This window comes from Bufo bufo, chromosome 6, assembly GCF_905171765.1.
Source record: "Bufo bufo chromosome 6, aBufBuf1.1, whole genome shotgun sequence".
Taxonomy (NCBI): Eukaryota; Metazoa; Chordata; class Amphibia; order Anura; family Bufonidae; genus Bufo; species Bufo bufo.
The window spans coordinates 7,110,607-7,136,143 of record NC_053394.1 but is presented as its reverse complement, the minus strand read 5'-3'; the positions used below and the strand labels follow the sequence as shown (position 1 = coordinate 7,136,143).

Sequence of the window (25,537 nt, the reverse complement as noted above, 5' to 3'; positions counted from 1 at the left end):
GTCCGCATCACAGATGCAGACCGGTCCACAATCACGGAGATGCGGAACGGAAACACGGATCGGAACCGCACGGAAGCACTACTGAACTTGTTCTATTTTTTGGCGGTGCGGACAGATCACGGACCCATTCAAGTTGAATGGGTCTCAATCTGTCCCGTCCCTGCACGGACGTTACCCGTGCATTGGGGACCGCAAATTGCGGTCCCCAATGCACGGAATGGATGCACAACTTTTGTGTGCAAGAGGCTTTCCAGTGAAAGAGTCAGACAGGGAGGAAGCCATCACCCCACCCTTCTCACAAGAAGACTCACAACCAAGCAATGGACATAGCCAAACACTTATTTATAACAGAAGGTCAAATGAAGTTGACACATCTGGATTGCAACAGAAGATGCTCCCACACAGCTGCATGAAACCCTTACAGGAAGCAGCTGATTAGACTGCAAGCTTCGATGGTAAGGCCTCATGCACACGACCGTTGTGTGCATCCGTGCCGTTTTCCGTTTTTTTTCGCGGACCCATTGACTTTCAATGGGTCCGTGGAGTAATCGGAAAATGCACCGTTTTGCAGCCGAGACCGTGATCCGTGTATCCTGTCCGTCCAAAAAATATGTCCTGTCCTATTTTTTTGACTGACAACGGTTCACGGACCCTTTCAAGTCAATGGGTCCTTGAAAGAACACGGATGCACACAAGATTGGCATCCGTGTCCGTGATCCGTGGCCGTAGGTTAGTTTTTATACAGACGGATCCGAAGATCCGTCTGCATAAAAGCTTTTTCATAGCTGAGTTTTCACTTCGTGAAAACTCAGAACCGACAGTATATTCTAACACAGAGGCGTTCCCATGGTGATGAGGACGCTTCAGGTTAGAATATACTAAAAGAACTGTGTACATGACTGCCCCCTGCTGCCTGGCAGGTGCTGCCAGGCAGCAGGGGGCAGTTTCCCCCCCCCCTGTAGTTAACACATTGGTGGCCAGTGCGGCCGGCCCCCCCCTCCCTCCCCTGTAGTTAACTCATTGGTGGCCAGTGGGCCCCCCTCCCTCCCCTTTAGTTAACTCATTGGTGGCCAGTGGGCCCCCATCCCTCCCCTGTAGTTAACTCGTTGGTGGCCAGTGCGGCCGGCCCCCCTCCCTCCCCTGTAGTTAACTCGTTGGTGGCCAGTGGGCCCCCCTCCCTCCCCTGTAGTTAACTCGTTGGTGGCCAGTGCGGCCGGCCCCCCTCCCTCCCCTGTTGTTAACTCGTTGGTGGCCAGTGGGCCCCCCCTCCCTCCCCTGTAGTTAACTCATTGGTGGCCAGTGGGCCTTCTCCCCTCCCTCCCCCTCCTAATTAAAATCTCCCCCCTATCATTGGTGGCAGCGGAGTGTACCGATCGGAGTCCCAGTTTAATCGCTGGGGCTCCGATCGGTAACCATGGCAACCAGGACGCTACTGCAGTCCCGGTTGCCATTGTTACGTAGCAATTTGTAGAGCCATTATACTTACCTGCGAGCTGCGATGTCTGCGTCCGGCCGGGAGCTCCTCCTACTGGTAAGTGACATGACCCAAAAAAATACGGTCATGTGCATGAGGCCTAAGAGTGTGTCTATAAACGATCACCTACTATAGAGATCATTTTCATACAAGTGAAAAACATTCAATAGTTCTGCCCGTATACAAGAAAATAACTGGTGAAATACTATCCATACAACAATATACTACTATAATACTGCTCCTACAGTACAGACCAAAAGTTTGGACACACCTTCTCATTCAAAGAGTTTTCTTTATTTTCATGACTATGAAGGCATCAAAACTATGAATTAACACATGTGGAATTATATACATAACAAACAAGTGTGAAACAACTGAAAATATGTCATATTCTAGGTTCTTCAAAGTAGCCACCTTTTGCTTTGATTACTGCTTTGCACACTCTTGGCATTCTCTTGATGAGCTTCAAGAGGTAGTCCCCTGAAATGGTCTTCCAACAGTCTTGAAGGAGTTCCCAGAGATGCTTAGCACTTGTTGGCCCTTTTGCCTTCACTCTGCGGTCCAGCTCACCCCAAACCATCTCGATTGGGTTCAGGTCCGGTGACTGTGGAGGCCAGGTCATCTGGCGCAGCACCCCATCACTCTCCTTCACGGTCAAATAGCCCTTACTTTCAAAGTTTTCCCAATTTTTCGACTGACTGACCTTTATTTCTTAAAGTAATGATGGCCACTCGTTTTTCTTTACTTAGCTGCTTTTTTCTTGCCATAATACAAATTCTAACAGTCTATTCAGTAGGACTATCAGCTGTGTATCCACCTGACTTCTCCTCAACGCAACTGATGGTCCCAACCCCATTTATAAGGCAAGAAATCCCACTTATTAAACCTGACAGGGCACACCTGTGAAGTGAAAACCATTTCAGGGGACTACCTCTTGAGCTCATCAAGAGAATGCCAAGAGTGTGCAAAGCAGTAATCAAAGCAAAAGGTGGCTACTTTGAAGAACCTAGAATATGACATATTTTCAGTTGTTTCACACTTGTTTGTTATGTATATAATTCCACATGTGTTAATTCATAGTTTTGATGCCTTCATAGTCATGAAAATAAAGAAAACTCTTTGAATGAGAAGGTGTGTCCAAACTTTTGGTCTGTACTGTATATACTGCACAGTACCACTTCTCCTGTCCTGTATACTGGGTGTAATCCTCAGTATCTGCTCTTATTCTGTATATATGGACAGGACCACAGTCCAGGCAGCTGTGGGAGGCGCTCATCCCGTGATCGGTTTACACTCTCGTTCATCTGGAGATGTCAGTGTCTTTCCCGTCGGTGTGGTTCCCCTTCCACCCCCCTCCATGCAGCAGATTTCAGGCTGTGATTGGGGGCCAGGACCAGATGCTGATCGGATCATGGATCTGGTATGGACCTGTGGAGTAGTGGGAAGTCTCATACATCCTAAAATCCTCATTTATTGTAGCTCTGATCATAAAAGACAGAGGTGGCTATTATCCTAAATGTTATGTAGTCATCCACCATGCTTTACACTACAGTGTCACAACAACTCTGTGCTGCTGAGGTTAGTGGCTGCATGTAATAATTCTCATGAACTGCTGGACGACTATAAGAAGCAGTGAGGCATGAGGTGTAGTGTGTCTCCGACCTCCATGATACCTCTACACCCTCGTGAATACATTAGCTGAATGTTGGGTCATGGTGAAGAGTGGACATCACGTCCGGATCCTGCGTCCGATCGGCGCTAACATCCAGAGGAGCGGATCTGTTCACATTAGGGAAATATTTCATTTGCTTCTAATTACATAAAAAATGTCCTGGAAATGAATCCGACATCAAATCCCAGGAAGGAGCCGTCTGCGCACATGAGACTGATTACCCTGCAGAGAGGGGCTCCTCAAGAGTCTTCTGCTGAGGGATCTAAGCCCAGCATGTGGTACTGACTGCTGAGGGATCTAAGCCCAGCGTGTGGTACTGACTGCTGAGGGATCTAAGCCCAGCGTGTGGTACTGACTGCTGAGGGATCTAAGCCCAGCGTGTGGTACTGACTGCTGAGGGATCTAAGCCCAGCGTGTGATACTGACTGCTGAGGGATCTAAGCCTAGCGTGTGGTACTGACTGCTGAGGGATCTAAGCCCAGCGTGTGATACTGACTGCTGAGGGATCTAAGCCCAGCGTGTGATACTGACTGCTGAGGGATCTAAGCCCAGCGTGTGGTACTGACTGCTGAGGGATCTAAGCCCAGCGTGTGGTACTGACTGCTGAGGGATCTAAGCCCAGCGTGTGGTACTGACTGCTGAGGGATCTAAGCCCAGCGTGTGGTACTGACTGCTGAGGGATCTAAGCCCAGCGTGTGGTACTGACTGCTGAGGGATCTAAGCCCAGCGTGTGGTACTGACTGCTGAGGGATCTAAGCCCAGCGTGTGGTACTGACTGCTGAGGGATCTAAGCCCAGCGTGTGATACTGACTGCTGAGGGATCTAAGCCCAGCGTGTGGTACTGACTGCTGAGGGATCTAAGCCCAGCGTGTGGTACTGACTGCTGAGGGATCTAAGCCCAGCGTGTGGTACTGACTGCTGAGGGATCTAAGCCCAGCGTGTGATACTGACTGCTGAGGGATCTAAGCCCAGCGTGTGATACTGACTGCTGAGGGATCTAAGCCCAGCGTGTGGTACTGACTGCTGAGGGATCTAAGCCCAGCATGTGGTACTGACTGCTGAGGGATCTAAGCCCGGCGTGTGGTACTGACTGCTGAGGGATCTAAGCCCGGCGTGTGGTACTGACTGCTGAGGGATCTAAGCCCAGCGTGTGGTACTGACTGCTGAGGGATCTAAGCCCAGCATGTGGTACTGACTGCTGAGGGATCTAACCTTATGATATATTTCTTACTGTGTCAGTGTTCACTGTAGTTCTATAATTGTATTCATTAATCAGAAGGCTCAGGACTTCTCTGTATATGTGAACCCCATGATGGTAGTGGTGGTTGTCTATGGGGGTCACGCTGTGACCCCTTCTAGTCCTGGTCCATTCATCATTCCAGTAACGTTCGCTCTGAGGAGCCGCTATTTATAAGTCTTGGCTCTGGGCAGAAGGAGATTCAACGACTTCAAAGCAAATCTTATCACAAGCAACAGGAAGCGGATTAGCACTGAGAACGCGGGATCCGTTACCGCACTGCGGGTGTCAGACGTGCGCGGGGTCCCAGCAACACCGCCCACTACTGCTGACAACCTGTCTGCACACCATGTCTGAGAGGTTGTCACAGCCCCGCCCCCTGCTGATGACATCACTGATATAATGACATGTGATCAGACATGAGATCACACACCTTATACTATAGGAACATCTATTACTGCTGACAACTTGCCTGTATATCCTGTCTGAGAGGTTGTCACAGCCCCGCCCCCTGCTGATGACATCACTGATATAATGACATGTGATCAGACATGAGATCACACACCTTATACTACAGGAACATCTATTACTGCTGACAACCTGCCTGTATATCATGTCTGAGAGGTAGTCACAGCCCCGCCTCCTGCTGATGACATCACTGATATAATGACATGTGATCAGACATGAGATCACACACCTTATACTACAGGAACATCTATTACTGCTGACAACCTGCCTGTATATCCTGTCTGAGAGGTAGTCACAGCCCCGCCCCCTGCTGATGACATCACTGATATAATGACATGTGATCAGACATGAGATCCACACACCTTATACTACAGGAACATCTATTACTGCTGACAACCTGCCTGTATATCATGTCTGAGAGGTAGTCACAGCCCCGCCTCCTGCTGATGACATCACTGATATAATGACATGTGATCAGACATGAGATCACACACCTTATACTACAGGAACATCTATTACTGCTGACAACCTGCCTGTATATCCTGTCTGAGAGGTAGTCACAGCCCCGCCCTCTGCTGATGACATCACTGATATAATGACATGTGATCAGACATGAGATCCACACACCTTATACTACAGGAACATCTATTACTGCTGACAACCTGCCTGTATATCATGTCTGAGAGGTTGTCACAGCCCCGCCCCCTGCTGATGACATCACTGATATAATGACATGTGATCAGACATGAGATCACACACCTGATACTACAGGAACATCTATTACTGCTGACAACCTGCCTGTATATCATGTCTGAGAGGTTGTCACAGCCCCGCCCCCTGCTGATGACATCACTGATATAATGACATGTGATCAGACATGAGATCACACACCTTATACTACAGGAACATCTATTACTGCTGACAACCTGCCTGTATATCATGTCTGAGAGGTAGTCACAGCCCCGCCCCCTGCTGATGACATCACTGATATAATGACATGTGATCAGACATGAGATCACACACCTGATACTACAGGAACATCTATTACTGCTGACAACCTGCCTGTATATCATGTCTGAGAGGTTGTCACAGCCCCGCCCCCTGCTGATGACATCACTGATATAATGACATGTGATCAGACATGAGATCACACACCTTATACTACAGGAACATCTATTACTGCTGACAACCTGTCTGTATAGCCTGTCTGAGAGGTAGTCACAGCCCCGCCCCCTGCTGATGACATCACTGATATAATGACATGTGATCAGACATGAGATCACACACCTTATACTACAGGAACCTCTATTACTGCTGACAACCTGCCTGTACATCATGTCTGAGAGGTAGTCACAGCCCCGCCCCCTGCTGATGACATCACTGATATAATGACATGTGATCAGACATGAGATCACACACCTTATACTACAGGAACATCTATTACAGCTGACAACCTGCCTGTATATCCTGTCTGAGAGGTAGTCACAGCCCCGCCCCCTGCTGATGAAATCACTGATATAATGACATGTGATCAGACATGAGATCACACACCTTATACTACAGGAACATCTATTACTGCTGACAACCTGCCTGTATATCATGTCTGAGAGGTAGTCACAGCCCCGCCTCCTGCTGATGACATCACTGATATAATGACATGAGATCAGACATGAGATCACACACCTTATACTACAGGAACATCTATTACTGCTGACAACCTGCCTGTATATCATGTCTGAGAGGTTGTCACAGCCCCGCCCCCTGCTGATGACATCACTGATATAATGACATGTGATCAGACATGAGATCACACACCTTATACTACAGGAACATCTATTTCTGCTGACAACCTGCCTGTATATCTTGTCTGAGAGGTAGTCACAGCCCCGCCCCCTGCTGATGACATCACTGATATAATGACATGTGATCAGACATGAGATCCACACCTTATACTACAGGAACATCTATTACTGCTGACAACCTGCCTGTATATCATGTCTGAGAGGTTGTCACAGCCCCGCCCCCTGCTGATGACATCACTGATATAATGACATGTGATCAGACATGAGATCACACACCTTATACTACAGGAACATCTATTTCTGCTGACAACCTGCCTGTATATCTTGTCTGAGAGGTAGTCACAGCCCCGCCCCCTGCTGATGACATCACTGATATAATGACATGTGATCAGACATGAGATCACACACCTTATACTACAGGAACATCTATCACTGCTGACAACCTGCCTGTCTATCCTGTCTGAGAGGTAGTCACATCCCCGCCCCCTGCTGATGACATCACTGATATAATGACATGTGATCAGACATGAGATCCACACCCCTTATACTACAGGAACATCTATTACTGCTGACAACCTGCCTGTATATCCTGTCTGAGAGGTAGTCACAGCCCCGCCCCCTGCTGATGACATCACTGATATAATGACATGTGATCAGACATGAGATCCACACACCTTATACTACAGGAACATCTATTACTGCTGACAACCTGCCTGTATATCCTGTCTGAGAGGTAGTCACAGCCCCGCCCCCTGCTGATGACATCACTGATATAATGACATGTGATCAGACATGAGATCACACACCTTATACTACAGGAACATCTATTACTGCTGACAACCTGCCTGACTATCATGTCTGAGAGGTTGTCACAGTCCTACATCCGATTGGAGCTGTAATACGCGTATAATGTGCTGGTTGTGCACAGCAGAGGGTCTGTGTCTCTGTGCGCGGAGCAGACAGCGGTCACGTTATGCCGCGCACACACGGCGCATTGTCCTGTATAATGGCCGCTTGTCATTCTCCAGCTTCTCCACATCTGCCATTAACTTTCATTACAAGATTTCAGAATTTGGAGGAATCGGCAACAAAAAAGCCTTTCATGTCTCCCGGACGCGGCAGCGAGGGGGACAATCGCTTATTTGTCAGCAAGAGGAGCGCGGGAGATCGCTCTGCTGCCGAACCTTTAACCCTTCCGTCCTAATGCAATCACTGCCAGAACAATAATGGGGGCTCTGTGCTTGGGGGTCCATGGTGGTCTGCAGGCATGATGTCATACAGTGGGGACCGATGAAGAGCGCGGCTGCACTGTGAGGTCACCAGTAGTGTTTGGTGCTCGGGGGCTCGGGCCGAACACCTCGGGATGGAAGTCAGTGGGAGAACCCGAGCAATAAACCAGGCGCCCCCTGCTCTGAAGAGGGGGGGGGGGGCTGGTTCATAGGAAAAGGTCCGAAATTGATGGGAACACCACTGAAATGGTTCGGGAACAGCATGGGGAGGATGTGTGGATGCATCTTGGACTCCCAGGTCGCTGCTGGGAGCGATGTTGTCCGAGTAGTACGCCACTTACAGACTGACAATAATACGCAGAAAACCGAAGATAACATCCATTTTAGAGGAAAAATTGTTAGGAAACATTCTTTCCTGTATATTTACTGGTATATAAAGTGCAAGTGCTGCCAAACATTACAAGGAAGAGGCACTCCGATACAACCTGTATATCACATAAAGGAGGGCCTCATTCACATTGTGGTACAAGTGTTCAGGTAGTGGGACTCCTACACTCATAAAGCCTGTGCACTAAGGGAAAGGGCTGCCAGAAATTACAAGGAACCGGCGCTCCAATACACCCTTTATTACACATAGAGGAGGGCATCATACACAGCCTGACCTGCTGGTGACCCTCAAAAACATTAGGGGCGAGGGCTTGCTGGTGACCCTCAAAAACATTAGGGGTGAGGGTCTGCTGGTGACCATCTAAAACATTAGGGGTGAGGGCAGCCTAATAAGCATGTTGATATGATGGAGGAGGAGAAAAGGGAGATTGGACCCTATACCCCTGTTTGTGGGGGAAGGGGTGCAGGGAATACAGTGCATTCAGTACATTATAAACAACACATGTAAAGAGCCTTCATGTTCGGCCGCTTTCCTCTGGTGGAGAAGTCAGGGGCAATCCAGGCCTTGTTCATGTTATAAAACCTGCTGTGGGCACTACCCTCTGTAGCGGAGGCAACCGAGCGGAAGCTGACTGGAGAGGCCACGACCATGGTGCAGCTGGTATTCCACAACTGCCGTCTGCTGCTCACAAAGCCTGGCCAACATGTGGAACGTGGAGTTCCAGCGCGTGCTCACGTCGTACACCAGTCGCAGCAGCCAACAAACGTGCGGGGAGGAGACTCGAGCATCGCGCTCAAGCACACGCGGTATTCGGCCGAGCATGCTCGATCAACACTAGTCACGAGGTCATCGCTTGTCATGTTTATATGTAGGAACCTCATGACCGGCATTCCAGGGCCAGCTTAAGGGGCGTCTCTATCTCCTACGTGACACCCCCATCCCCCCAAAGCCTGGATCAACCAGAGTCTACCACTGACCCCTTCACTACCCCAGACCACCAGAAGAGCTGAGCGGCGGCCATGTAACCCAGCAGGACCGAAGAGGGCAACTTACAGTCTGGTAAGTCGTAACTTACCTGCAGCGGCATCAGACTCGGACCCTGCATCCAAACGCACAATGCATTACAAAAGGGGTGTGGCCTATAATTAAAGGGGTGTGGCCTATCACAAAGGAGTGTGGCTTATAATAAAAGAGGATGTGGCCTATAATAAAGGGGGTGTGGTCTATCATAAAAGGGAATGTGGCCTTAGAAAAGGGGTATGGCCTATCATAAAAGTAAATGTGGCCCTAGAAAAGGGGTGTGACCTATAATAAAAGGGGATGTGGACCTTGAAAAGGGGTGACCTACAATAAAAGTAAATGTGCCCTTAGAAAAGGGGTGTGACCTATAATAAAAGAGGATGTGGCCCTAGAAAAGCGGTGTGACCTACAATAAAAGCGGTTGTGCCCCTAGAAAAGGGGTGTGGCCTACAATAAAAAGGGGCGTTACCTATAATAAAAGGGATGTGTCTTAGAAAAGGGTGTGGCCTATAATAAAAGGGGATGTGCCCAAGAAAAGCGGTGTGACCTACAATAAAATCGGTTGTGCCCTTAGAAAAGGGGTGTGTCCTACAATAAAAAGGGGTGTTACCTATAATAAAAGGGAATGTGGCCCTAGAAAAGGGGTGTGACCTACAATAAAATCGGTTGTGCCCTTAGAAAAGGGGTGTGACCTACAATAAAAAAGGGTGTTACCTATAATAAAAGGGGATGTGTCTTAGAAAAGGGGTGTGGCCTATAATAAAAGGGGATGTGCCCTTAGAAAAGGGGGGTGTTAATGCCCAGAAAAAGCTCCACTCTGGAACAGCTGGGAGTATGCAGCATGTTATGGCTACGTAGTTCAGATCCCCCTGGTGCCGAGGCCTCAGTTCAGGTTCACACACAGCAGACTGTGCCATATGGCGACGTACGGAGTCCCGACGTGTCTGCGTAACCACGTTCTGCCATGGAAAACCCACAAAACCTCCCAGAAACGCCCGCTCTTTGGCTCATATGCATATGACATTCCCCTTTACAGGACTTTTCACAGGATCTTCCCGCAAAGTGGCCCAAAAGTGGGTGGAGTTTATACAAATGTGGTCCAAAATGGTTGTTTCTAGTGTTTTCTCGGCAGGTGTTGCCAACTGTCCTGAATTTGGCCGGATGGTCCCTGATTTTCAGAGACGGTCGTAGCAAATTTGCGATATCCATGGCCCAAAAAATGGGTGGAGCTAATGCAAACCTAATCCAAAAGTGAGTGTTCCCAGGCGGGGGAGGGGCATTCCCAGGGGTAGGGCCTACACACCCCAATTTTACCAACATTGGTAAGGGGCGGGGCTTACAGATCTCGCGGTATGTGCACTTACCTCATCTAATCTGCGGATTATTGCTGCTGCTAAGAGCAATGACATCACAGGACCACAACAGCCAATCGCAGAGCTGTCTACAGTCCTAAATTTATGATGCCCCAGGGATTTGGGCGGGGCTTATGTTACCAGTTAGGATAGGGGCGTGTCCAGGGGCAGGTAAGTACCGTATGTAATCACTGCACAGGAAAGTGACTTCAGTACAAAATGTCACCTCAGTCACCAACTCGCCCTGAAAGGGATTTTCCAGGATTAAACATTTGGCTTCTCCTCAGGAAAGTTCTGGAAACCCCCTGTAATCTGAAATCATAAGTAAGGAAAACCCTCCTCCTCCTCCTCCTCCTCCTCCTCCTCATCATTATCCCTACTCACTGTCAGGTGAAGAACCAACCTTGTCACCTATAGCAACCAATCAGAGCGCAGCTTTCATTTTCCCACAGCAGCTAAAGAGATGAAAGCTGCTCTCTGATTGGTTGCTCTGGGCAACAAGGACTATTTGTTTGTAGATGTCAGATATTACAATGGGAAGGGGGGCGGTATTAGTTTAGGGGGTCTGTGGTCTTTATTAGGTTGGGGGTCTGTGGTCTTTATTAGGTTGGGGGTCTGTGGTCTTTATTAGGTTGGGGGTCTGTTCTGCGTTGTATTTAGGGGGTCTGGTCCGGGGTCTGTACCTGTTTAGGGGGTTTGGGGGTCTCTATCAGTTTAGGGGGTCTGATCTGGGGTCTCTATCAGTTTAGGGGGTCTGGTCTGGGGTCTCTATCAGTTTAGGGGTCCTATCTTTTTGTGGAACGGCTGGATTGCGGACCCATTAAAGTGAATGGGTCCACGATCCGCACTTTGCGGGCCGCAGCACGACCACGGGGCGCACACGTTCGTGTGCAGAAGGCCTTAGGCTACTTTCACACTAGCGTTTTTACTGGATCCGTCGCGGTTCAGCAAAAACGCTTCCGTTACTGATACAACCATCTGCATCTGTTATGAGCGGATCCAGTTGTATTAACACATGTTTAACATCGCCAAGACGGATCCGTCATGAACTCTATTGAAAGTCAATGGGGGACGGATGCGTTTTCTTTTGTGGCAGAGAAAACGGATCCGTCCCCATTGACTTGCATTGGGGGTCATGCCGGATCTGTCTTGCTCCGCATCCCAGGACGGAAAGCAAACTACAACATGTCGCGGTCTGCTCTCCGGTCTGGGAACGCAACTAAACGGAACGGAATGCATTTTGGAGCGCTCCGTTCAGTTCAGTCCGTATTGACAATGAATGGGGACAAAACTGAAGCGTTTTTTTCCGCTATCGAGCCCCTAGGACGGATCTCAATAGCGGAAAACTAAAACGCTAGTGTGAAAGTCGCCTAATAAAAAGTATATACGCCCAGCCATAAATAAAACCTCTTCACATGCAAACTTTCTAATAGAATTTATGTTTCACATCTTCACTACTTCTCACAGCTGAGGGGTTGTTACAATTGTTTCCAATCTAGACAGTCGTCTGTGATATAAACAGCTTGAACTCCAGACTGATACGTGTTACCTGCACTGACACATTGAAACAAACAGCAGGACAGAATCTTTTGCTGCTGATGTGTTTAGCTCCCTCCCTGAGGATTGACTGCACTGGATACAACTGTAACAAACCCTCAGCTGTGATATAGCACAGGTCTGTACAGATTTTCAGCCTCTGGTCATTCACTGTCAGCAAGCAGAATTCAAAATTATTACCTTATATTTAACAAACCAAGTAGGGGCCACATGTCAAAACTGAAAGTGCCCCCCATCGTGTCCCTGGTGCTGGCTGATGCTACGGAAAGGGTGCCCGCGGCGTGTTCTCACCCCCATCATATGAGGCGGAGGCCTACACATGTCCGTACCAGTCACTGGGGCCCTCTACCCAGACCCCATAGGGCCCAATTCTACGGTATGCACACGTTTGGACGCCCCCAATCAGGAAGGCTGCAGTCAGGGCCGGTCCCACTTATGAGGGAGCCCCGCAGAAAACAACATCACATCGCCAGCGACTTCAAAAGATCTGGATATCTGCTGATGACGCGAGGCGTCCGGGGCAGGAAGGGCACGCCAAGAACAATAGGGTCCGCGATGGGGAACGCTCCCACCCAAGGGGCCTCTAAAAATAATGTTTACTTTCATTTCTATTGTAGCAGAAACACAATGAGGCCATTAAAGGGCCGGTGACCACGAGATTCGTGGACAATCAGCAGGGGGGGGCAGACATGAGGGGTCCCCCAATATAAACCTGACAGACAAAGCAGCCTAAAAATACTGCGGTCACCTGACGCGGGGCCCGGCTTCTAAAAACACATCCATTGTACGAGAAGGAATCCTGGGCCGAGCCGAGCCCTTAGGTGGGGCAGCGGGGGAGGGGTGTAACCAGCCATCCAAATATTACCATACAACCCTGGTGCCGGATCAGCAAACATTCTGGACTATCAGACACTGGAAAGTGGATAGAAATAAGTGCATCTGATGTTAAAACGCACTTACAGTGTGGGGGATGTCACATATTCATGAACCAGGAAGCTCAGGATGAACAGAGCGTGCAGCAGGGGAGGACACAGTTACTATATTGGGATGCATCCGCGGTGTAGCCTATATGTGGCCGTGATCTACGGGGGGGCCCTGCTTCTGCTTTCACAGTTTCCCGCGGTAAGTGTCCTCTACTGCGTTTCCGCTTTTACTTCTGCAGTTCTTCACGGAATCTGAAGATACATTTTCCGAGGAAGTGACTCTGAGCAGGTAAAGGACCGTTCACTCATGGCATCTCAGCTGGGGCGGGGGTCTCCATAGTGGGTATACAAAGACGTGAGGGCCCCAGGGCCCCCATCACCGTGGCGCTGCCTTGTGGGTGTTTGGCCGCTGCTAATGCAGCCACCACGAAGATATAACCGTCTGCTACAATGTATCAGCGCAGGTGAAATGTATTGGTCTGGAGGCTCGGTTCTGTAACACTGAAAGGATTGGATAGAACTGTAACAAACCCCCAGCTGTGAGAAGTAGGACAGATTTACAGAGACTGAATATAAACAAGGATGTTAACTTCATCAACAGCAAGCAGAGATATTGCAAATCCTGAGTGAAAAAGTAATCATTCTGCTTTATTATAGAAACCCCGCGCTTGTTCACGCCGTGGATTTTGTGCACAGATTTCCACATGGATTCCGCTCCGAAAAACGATGCCGACTCCATGTGGAAACCGCCTCCCACTGCTTTTCTGTGGCACATTTTTCCCCTCTAGAAAATGTCCCTGTTCCCAGCTGTACACTATTAGGGTTTGTCCCCGTGGGACGGCATTTTCCGCGGCAGAACCCGCAACATGTGCAAGCTGCAGATTTGGCACGTATCTCGCACTACGCCTGGCAGAGGCTGTTGCCATGGTTACCATTGACCCTGTTCCGGGGATAATAAAACATACGTTGCGCTGTTAGGCTGATAAATGACTGTGAAGATGGCAGTAACGGGATGATGAGGTGACAGGACACACAGCGCGGTATTATGCCACGTGTGATGTCGCTGTGAGATGCCAGCGCGATGATGATGTCATGTACTGATGTATACTGCGAGTGGTGATGTCACTGGTGTATGGGGGTTACTATCCTGTAGCCACGGACAGGACATTGATGGGCACTGCAGTTATGTCTATTGGCTTTCGGGGTCGGGTGGCGGTATTTCTGACACTGCGCAGTGAACTGTTCTCTGCTGATGTGGTGAAGGCGCCATCGTGAATAAGCGACGTGGAAACTGCGGAGCACCGAGTGCCACTGATATTAGAGAACGTCGGCTATGAAAGTGCGCGAGGGCGGAGTGACACGCTACAGCGGAGCAGCTCACCGCCAAAATAAACGAGGGGCGACCAGATGAGTGTCTAACAGCTCAGAAAACCCTACTGCGTATATGGCTCCGGAGTCGGCGGACGGTCACTGCTCCTCTGATAACCGAGCTGCATCGGCAGAAAAGGCTTTAGTTTCTGCGGCAGTATCGGAATAGGACCCCGCTGATTGGTAAAGGGTCGTCTTCTCCGATGAGTCAGGTTTGGAAAGGATGGACGATGGCGTGTCCGGAGAGAAACATCAGAGAACAAACCCCTTGCAGCCATTGCTGGAAGAACACAAGCTGGTGGGGGCAACGTTATGGTCGGGGGAAGGTTTTCCCGACATTCTCTGGACCGCTCAGCCAATTTGGGAATGAATCCCTCCTTGCAGATCACGTACACCCATACATGCTGATTGTCTCCCCTGGGGCGGGTAGGATCTTCCAGCAAGAAAATGAGACATGTCACACGGCTAGAAATGTCTGACATTGGTGGGAAGAGCATGAGCAAGACTTCCAAGTACTAACCCAAGTGAGCATCGGTGGGACCTCCTCGATCCTCGCGTTCACTCTTTGGATTCTCCGACACCTTTCAGCAGCTGTGGGAAGCACTGCAGTTAGCATGGCTCCAGATACGTGTGACGAGCCTCTCCTCTGCAAGTGAGCGCTGTACGGCCTCTCCCCTGTATGAGCGCTTTACGGCCCTTCCTCTGGGTATGAGTGCTTTACGGCCTCTCCCCTGTATGAGCGCTTTACGGCCTCTCCCCTGTATGAGCGCTGTACGGCCTCTCCTCTGTATGAGCGCTTTATGGCCTCTCCTCTGTATGAGCGCTGTACGGCCTCTCCTCTGTATGAGCGCTTTATGGCCTCTCCTCTGTATGAGCGCTTTACGGCCTCTCCTCTGTATGAGCGCTGTACGGCCTCTCCTCTGTATGAGCGCTGTACGGCCTCTCCTCTGTATGAGCGCTGTACGGCCTCTCCTCTGTATGAGCGCTGTACGGCCTCTCCTCTGTATGAGCGCTGTACGGCCTCTCCTCTGTATGAGCGCTGTACGACCCTTCCTCTAGGTATGGATGCTTTATGGCCTCTCCTCTGTATGAGCGCTGTACGGCCTCTCCTCTGTATGAGCGCTGTGGTCGAGGGCTTCTCCTGGTGCATGTTCCATCCGGCAGTCTGTATTCGGGAAGCTGCCGTTTCCTGCAGTTACTTTCTCCCAGGTGAGAGTGGAGCGTCAGATTCGGGATTCGCCGCCATTCTATAGATAGCTTTTCCACTTTGTGAGCTGTAATTATGATTTCCTGTTTATCTTTGAGCAGCTCATTTGGACGCTGCGCCCACAGATGCGATAAGCAAGGGCCACGGTCTGGGGGGCCGAGCCACTTCCCTCCCCCAGGAGCAGGAATGTCAGATTTGCTGGGAATTTAGTTTCAAAACACAAAGGGCCAGATGTATCACGACTCCGACCGCTCGCTCCACTTTCACATACGGCTAAAGTCAGATTTATGATCGGCCCTTTAAGACTGTAATGAATGTGGTTTGACGGTAGCAGTTTATCCGTCAGTAAGCGGCTTTACAAAAGTCGCACGTCCTTACGAAAAAGTCGCATGTTCTATTAAAAAGTCTCATAAGATAAGCATGGTCCTCACTGGAGTGAAATTGCGCATTTTTTTGCGACTTTTTTGCGACTTTTAAAATAGTCCCAATAGTAAATCTGTCTAGAGATTAATTTACATAAGAAAACACGCCCACTTTCAGAAAACTGGCGAGCATAGCGCAGAGCAGAAAAAAGTTGCAAATTTGTGCGCAGTTTTAGCGTTTGTGCAGTTTTTTGCGACTTGAGCTAATGATAAATCTGGCCAAAAGTATTTACAGGAGTCGCAGGAAGAAGGAGCCGAGAGGGAGGTGATTGACTGACATGTCTGAGCAGCAATGCCTCACCAAGGCAGGATCTCTGCTTGCTGTCAGTGAATGGAGTCCGAAAACTTATTTTCTACTAGTAGTTTTCTCACAGCTCTGAGGTCTTGTTGCAATGTATCGGTGTAGACAATCCTACCAGCTTAGTACATAGGGAGTCATGTATTACGACCAGCAATTTAGACCTGGCGTGAGCGGGGAAAAGTCGCAGCGGCAAAACTGACGTATATCTGATAGTAAATGACCCCCATAATTCTCAGAAACTCCTCTCCTGTCCTGGATGTGCACAATATGGGTCAGAGCAGGGTTGTCCCCCCCTGTACCACATGCATCAGCTGGAGCGGCTGTAAGAAATCTGGTGCCGGTCTAAAGTTAAACCAGATTAAAGGATGGAGCATGTTCTGAATAGCACAAAACCCAGTCAGGTGGGGCAGGCCTGCAGGGGGGCACAGACGGAGGAGATTCGGGGCGTCACCGGAGGCTGCACCGGATAATTACCGGAGGAAGGAGAGAAATAGCCTGCAAATGACAGAGTGCACAGGACAAGCGCCCGCCGCTACTTACAGAGACAGAAAACATCTCCTTGCCTCATCCAGCTGAGGGTTTGTTACAATGTGCCCTCTGCTGTCCTGGATATGTTACCTGCACTGATATATAATCCCCTGCATGGTACAGCGCTGCAGGACATGCTGGCACATCACCTGTCGCCAGGGATCACAGGCCCATTACTCAAAGGACGAAATATCTGATTGTAACCGGATCCGTGCAGGTAACGTGTCAGGCGATAGCGATCTCGTACTCGCAGACTGGGAATTATCTCACTTTTCCCAGAACAAGATGAATCACTGATTGCACCAGAGTCTGGGGTCACTGCACCCCACATCTAGGATGGTCGGGGACCCCTATGTGTTGGGTGTGTGTCGTCCTGCGTAGCTGGGTTTGGCCAATAGGGGGGGGGGGGCTTCCAGTCAGGAACCACTTACACACTAATTAGGGGGCACATAGCAGTGGCCCTTGTCACCGTACAGCCCGCGTCTACGAGGTCATTCCTCTGATAATAGAGGCAAGCTCAGGAAATGGAGCAGAGGTCCTTATTGGAGGACACGAGAAGAACCAGAACTGAGGGTCCCGTCTGGTTATGTTTTTGATTTTTAAAATCGATGGAGAAAAAACAAACAAGAGAAAAACGCCAGGGACAGAGGCCAGCGGCCCAGTGTGGACCCGAGAGGGCACAAGGGGGCGGCCACACGGTCAGGTTTCCTGATGCAGTTTTGGAAGCTATAGGCAGGAGTGAATTACGAAAAGAGAAAAAAGAGAAAAGGACGGACGGATAGGGATGGACGGATAGGGACGGACGACACAACTTTTCCTTTTCTCTGAATTCACTTGCGTACAGAAATGTAAGGGGACCTAGATTTGTGTGCAGGAAAAATAATGAAGAAGCAGCACCACTCATCCCAATCCGTTGCAGAGTAGATGGTGCACGCGGGTAGGGATCCAGGCTAAGGGTCCCATACCTTAGATTTGTGTGCAGGAAATCCGCAAGAAATCTGCATCAAAACCGCACAAAAAAGTCACATAAATCCACATTATTTATAACATTTTTGGTGCATTTTTTTATGCAGTTTCCACTTCCATTGAAAAGGGTGAAATCCACACAAGAAAAAGATTTCAAAGTCAATTCTCTCACCTAAAAGAAAGACAATGCACATGAGATTCGTCCGATCTCGCACACTTTGCTGGTGCTGCACTATGCTGCGTTTTTTCCACACGAAATTCAGAGAAGAAAAAACGCACGTAATCTGCAACGTGTGCAGGAGGTTTAATAAGGAGCCCCAAGACTTTTACAAACACATGTGGATTGTGGCGGCCTTTTTAAAGTATTCGGAACAAATTATTTCAGATTGTACAAGAAAACTGGAGTAATTGCATTAGTATTCACGCCCCCCGATGTGTGTAATAAAGCAATTGTGAAATGAGGACACTAGAAACAGCAGTGACTCCTAATTACAGCGAAAAATCTCCACACATAGAAACAGCAGGAAAGCAGCCCACCACCTGCTGTAGGACTACAACTCCCAGCAGCTTAGGCAAAGCTGTTACAAAGAGGACGCCTTTACTGAAATCATCTAATTCAGATAAACAATAAAAATGATAACAACTAATCGATCTCTGTTATATCGGCCTCTGGGAAGGTGGACTGACCATTAATATGACCTCCATTACAGCTCTGCGGCCTCCTGCACACGACCGTCTGTATGTGGCGGTCCACAAACCGTAGACAAGACTAGGACATGTGGTCTTTGCAGCACATGACTCTACACTGAAGGACCAACCTATGAAGAAGGGGTGAAGGGGCATGTGCTGTGGATGGGGGAGCCCTGCAGGACTGACCCCTGGAGGCCGAATATCGGACGACTGTTAGTTTGGGCTATCTGGCCTCCACGGTTATGCAGGAACACTGGAGTGAGGGAGAGCTGGGCGACAACCCTTGTGTACAGCTGTAAAGATCGCCATATTGGTTGTCACCCAACTTTTTGAACAACAGATAGGACAACTGAATACAATTCTGAACAAAAAACTGAAAGACTTCAAGTGACAGGGAAGCAATTATATGAGACAACAGGTAATACAATATAATAAAGAGCCCATCAGCAGGATGCTCGATCATTAGAGGTCAAGTGTCCCCTCGGGGCCCATCAGATCTTCCTTTTTCCTCAATGAGTTTCCACAATTTCCTCCCTGATGTCAACAAGTCAGATTCAGAGCAGCCAGGACATCGACAGGTTAAAAATGATCTGCCCCTTCTATTAAATGTCAGCACTTCAGAAGACAAAAGAAATTCTGGGGTCACCACAGGACCCTGATAATGAGACCCTCCGCTGACCACCACACTGCACCCGCTGTATAGATCCTGGATACAATGTAACAACAATGCATTATAAATATAAACTTCCCACTTATACAACACTTGATACAATGTAACAATACTTCATAAATGCAAACTACCCACTTAGGCCACATTCACATCACCGTTTAGTTTTCCACTCTTCTGAGCCGTAAGAAGAACACAAAAAAACAAAACAAAGATCCTTATTTTAGACAGTAGAAGAAAGAAATCCTCTCTGCAGTACTAATTCCTCCTGTATAAAATAATGGATCTCTAAAAAACTAAACTGTGATGTGAATGTTAGGCTTCTAGAATAACAATGGATACAATGTAACAATGATACATGATAAATATAAACTTTCCACTTATATAACACTGGATACAATGTAACAAAGTACAATAAATATAAACTTCCCATTTCTAGGATAACATAGTAAGTCTACTTTCACACTAGCGTTTTGGCTTTCCGTTTGTGAGATCCGTTCAGGGCTCTCGCAAGCGGTCCAAAACGGATCAGTTTGCATTCTAATGTATTCTGAATAGAAAAGGATCCGCTCCGAATGCATCAGTTCTGTCTCCATTCTACTTTGGAGACTGACACCAAAACGCTGCTTGTCCGTCTGATGAAACTGAGCCAAAAGGATCCGTCCTGGCGCACAATGTAAGTCAATGGGGACGGATCCGTTTTCTATGACACAATCTGGCACAATAGAAAACTGATCCGTCCCCCATAGACTTTCAATGGTGTTCATGACGGATCCGTCTTGGCTATGTTAAAGATAATAGAACTGGATCCGTTCTGAACTGATGCAGACGGTTGTATTATCTAAACGGATCTGTCCATGACGGATCCACACAAAACGCGAGTGTGAAAGTAGCCTAACATAGTTTATAAGGCTGAAAAAAGCCCTCAGTCCATCCATTTGGGCCTGTCATCCTGCAAGTTGATCCAGAGAAGATTAAAACCACCCGCCAGTAGCTGAATTTCAACTGCCCAGCTTCTAGTCCACGGGAGATAATACCACCGGCAGCAGCTTCCACCCCTCTCCATTCACCACATATGCACGCTCCTCTATGCTGAGCTGCAGGTGTAAGGGAGATTTGGGCGAGATGCCCTGTGTCTCCTGACACCTTTAGAATGTTTTTAGCAAACTGCTCTACAGCACCTTATCACAGCCGACAGGCTCGCCTTTACCCCCCACACCTCACTGAGTCTTGGACTCTCATCATCCAGTCACCAGTTCACTAATTGTACTTTATTGGAGCACTTTTGGTAAGTATTATAGGATCCACAGCTCCAGCCGTCACATGTGGACATTGTCTTTACGTTTACCCAATTTCCTGCTTACAACTACAAGAAACGACTGTCACCTGCTGCCGAATTTATCCCAACCCGACAGTCGCCATTGTCACCAGGTAATCAGTGTGATTCACTTCACACTTTTAAGTGGTTTTAATATTATGTCTGGTCAGTGCAGGTGTATAAACTTTCCAATAATATGATAACAACCCTGGATATAACGTGACAGTCTGATACAATGTGACAGTCTGATACAATGTGACGGTCTGATACAATGCCACCGTCTGATACAATGTGACGGTCTGATACAATGCCACCGTCTGATACAATGTGACGGTCTGATACAATGCCACCGTCTGATACAATGTGACGGTCTGATACAATGCCACCGTCTGATACAATGTGACGGTCTGATACAATGCCACCGTCTGATACAATGCCACCGTCTGATACAATGCCACCGTCTGATACAATGCCACCGTCTGATACAATGCCACCGTCTGATACAATGCCACCGTCTGATACAATGCCACCGTCTGATACAATGTGACGTTCTGATACAATGTGACAGACTAATACTGGCATCAACCTACCATAGAACACAGCAGACATGAACAGTGACAGAGATATATATATACATTGTATACTGTGATTCAGTGGGTATATGATAGGTGCCCAGTGCTGACCATCCCTGCTCCCTCGTATACTGTACGGTCCTATATACTCTGCAGTTATACACTGACCCCCCTGTATACTGTACAGTCCTATATACTCTGCAGTTATACACTGACCCCCCCCTGTATACCGTACAGTCCTATATACTCTGCAGTTATACACTGACCCCCCCCCTGTATACTGTACAGTCCTATATACTCTGCAGTTATACACTGACCCCCCTGTATACTGTACGGTCCTATATACTCTGCAGTTATACACTGACCCCCCCCTGTATACTGTACAGTCCTATATACTCTGCAGTTATACACTGACCCCCCCCCCTGTATACCGTACAGTCCTATATACTCTGCAGTTATACACTGACCCCCCCCCTGTATACCGTACAGTCCTATATACTCTGCAGTTATACACTGACCCCCTGTATACTGTACAGTCCTATATACTCTGCAGTTATACACTGACCCCCTGTATACTGTACAGTCCTATATACTCTGCAGTTATACACTGACCCCCCCCTGTATACTGTACGGTCCTATATACTCTGCAGTTATACACTGACCCCCCCCTGTATACTGTACGGTCCTATATACTCTGCAGTTATACACTGACCCCCCCCCTGTATACTGTACAGTCCTATATACTCTGCAGTTATACACTGACCCCCTGTATACTGTACAGTCCTATATACTCTGCAGTTATACACTGACCCCCTGTATACTGTACAGTCCTATATACTCTGCAGTTATACACTGACCCCCCCCTGTATACCGTACAGTCCTATATACTCTGCAGTTATACACTGACCCCCTGTATACTGTACAGTCCTATATACTCTGCAGTTATACACTGACCCCCCTGTATACTGTACGGTCCTATATACTCTGCAGTTATACACTGACCCCCCCCTGTATACTGTACGGTCCTATATACTCTGCAGTTATACACTGACCCCCCCCCGTATACTGTACAGTCCTATATACTCTGCAGTTATACACTGACCCCCCCCCCCCCCTGTATACCGTACAGTCCTATATACTCTGCAGTTATACACTGACCCCCTGTATACTGTACGGTCCTATATACTCTGCAGTTATACACTGACCCCCCTGTATACTGTACGGTCCTATATACTCTGCAGTTATACACTGACCCCCTGTATACTGTACAGTCCTATATACTCTGCAGTTATACACTGACCCCCCCTGTATACTGTACAGTCCTATATACTCTGCAGTTATACACTGACCCCCCCCCCCTGTATACCGTACAGTCCTATATACTCTGCAGTTATACACTGACCCCCTGTATACTGTACAGTCCTATATACTCTGCAGTTATACACTGACCCCCTGTATACTGTACAGTCCTATATACTCTGCAGTTATACACTGACCCCCTGTATACTGTACAGTCCTATATACTCTGCAGTTATACACTGACCCCCCCCCTGTATACTGTACGGTCCTATATACTCTGCAGTTATACACTGACCCCCCCCTGTATACTGTACAGTCCTATATACTCTGCAGTTATACACTGACCCCCTGTATACTGTACAGTCCTATATACTCTGCAGTTATACACTGACCCCCTGTATACTGTACGGTCCTATATACTCTGCAGTTATACACTGACCCCCCCTGTATACTGTACAGTCCTATATACTCTGAAGTTATACACTGACCCCCCTGTATACTGTACAGTCCTATATACTCTGCAGTTATACACTGACCCCCTGTATACCGTACAGTCCTATATACTCTGCAGTTATACACTGACCCCCCCTGTATACCGTACAGTCCTATATACTCTGCAGTTATACACTGACCCCCCTGTATACTGTACAGTCCTATATACTCTGCAGTTATACACTGACCCCCCCCTGTATACTGTACAGTCCTATATACTCTGCAGTTATACACTGACCCCCTGTATACCGTACAGTCCTATATACTCTGCAGTTATACACTGACCCCCCCTGTATACCGTACAGTCCTATATACTCTGCAGTTATACACTGACCCCCCTGTATACTGTACAGTCCTATATACTCTGCAGTTATACACTGACCCCCCCCTGTATACTGTACAGTCCTATATACTCTGCAGTTATACACTGACCCCCCTGTATACTGTACAGTCCTATATACTCTGCAGTTATACACTGACCCCCCCCTGTATACTGTACGGTCCTATATACTCTGCAGTTATACACTGACCCCCTGTATACTGTACAGTCCTATATACTCTGCAGTTATACACTGACCCCCTGTATACTGTACAGTCCTATATACTCTGCAGTTATACACTGACCCCCTGTATACTGTACAGTCCTATATACTCTGCAGTTATACACTGACCCCCCCCTGTATACTGTACGGTCCTATATACTCTGCAGTTATACACTGACCCCCCCCTGTATACTGTACAGTCCTATATACTCTGCAGTTATACACTGACCCCCTGTATACTGTACAGTCCTATATACTCTGCAGTTATACACTGACCCCCCCTGTATACTGTACGGTCCTATATACTCTGCAGTTATACACTGACCCCCCCCTGTATACTGTACAGTCCTATATACTCTGCAGTTATATACTGACCCCCTGTATACTGTACAGTCCTATATACTCTGCAGTTATACACTGACCCCCCCTGTATACTGTACAGTCCTATATACTCTGCAGTTATACACTGACCCCCTGTATACCGTACAGTCCTATATACTCTGCAGTTATACACTGACCCCCTGTATCCCTCCCCAGTGTAACAGCTGTCCATGACATGATAGGACCCTGGGGGGAAGAGTCACGGATCTTACCTGTATATGTCTCCATGTGAGCGTCCACCCTGCAGCCTGAGAGCTCCCGGAGTCTGAGGATCGCTGCCCGGGCTGAGAGCTTCCTCCTCCCGGATCAGCCCCTCCCTGTGAGATCACAAGAGCTCAGCCTGAGAACCAGGGACGGCCGGCCCCCGGAGACCCCCAGAGACCCCCCACCCGACAACATCCCAGGACGGGTCACAGAGCACTGCTCCAAAACAGAGAGACCAGGACCTACTGCAAGAATAAAGTATAACCCCAACCTCAAAACCACACAGCAGTCACCACCCCAGCTGTAGCCCTCCCTCCACCTAAAGAACAGTTATATTCCTGTACATAGGAGCAGTATTATAGTAGTTACATTCTTGTACATAGGAGCAGTATTATAGTAGTTATATTCTTGTACATAGGAGGAGTATTATAGTAGTTATATTCTTGTACATAGGAGCAGTATTATAGTAGTTATATTCCTGTACATAGGAGGCAGTATTATAGTAGTTATATTCCTGTACATAGGAGCAGTATTATAGTAGTTATAATCTTGTACATAGGAGCAGTATTATAGTAGTTGTATTCTTGTACATAGGAGCAGTATTATAGTAGTTATATTCTTGTACATAGGGGCAGTATTATAGTAGTTATATTCTTGTACATAGGGGCAGTATTATAGTAGTTATATTCTTGTACATAGGAGCAGTATTATAGTAGTTATATTCTTGTACATAGGAGCAGTATTATAGTAGTTATATTCTTGTACATAGGAGGCAGTATTATAGTAGTTATATTCTTGTACATAGGAGCAGTATTATAGTAGTTATATTCTTGTACACAGGAGCAGTATTATAGTAGTTATATTCTTGTACATAGGAGCAGTATTATAGTAGTTATAGTCTTGTACATAGGAGGCAGTATTATAGTAGTTATAGTCTTGTACATAGGAGGCAGTATTATAGTAGTTATATTCTTGTACATAGGAGCAGTATTATAGTAGTTATATTCTTGTACATAGGAGCAGTATTATAGTAGTTATATTCTTGTACATAGGAGGCAGTATTATAGTAGTTATATTCTTGTACATAGGAGCAGTATTATAGTAGTTATATTCTTGTACATAGGAGCAGTATTATAGTAGTTATATCCCTGTACATAGGGGCAGTATTATAGTAGTTATATTCTTGTACATAGGAGCAGTATTATAGTAGTTATATTCTTGTACATAGGAGGCAGTATTATAGTAGTTATATTCTTGTACATAGGAGACAGTATTATAGTAGTTATAATATTGCACATAGGAGCAGTATTATAGTAGTTATATTCTTGTACAGAGGAGCAGTATTATAGTAGTTATATTCTTGTACATAGGAGCAGTATTATAGTAGTTATATTCTTGTACATAGAAGCAGTATTATAGTAGTTATATTCTTGTACATAGGAGGCAGTATTATAGTAG

General features: G+C 47.6%; 1 protein-coding gene across 1 annotated transcript in view; it reads right to left on the bottom strand.

Moving 5' to 3' along the window:
- AFAP1L2 (actin filament associated protein 1 like 2) overlaps positions 1-24,255 on the bottom strand; it is a 105,860-nt gene extending 81,605 nt beyond the window's left edge. Inside the window, exon 1 of the mRNA XM_040435196.1 lies at positions 24,088-24,255. Within this exon, the coding sequence (XP_040291130.1) occupies positions 24,088-24,103 (16 nt within the window). The 5' untranslated portion in view covers positions 24,104-24,255. The remainder of the gene's footprint in view (positions 1-24,087) is intronic.
- Positions 24,256-25,537: the final 1,282 nt, after the last annotated feature.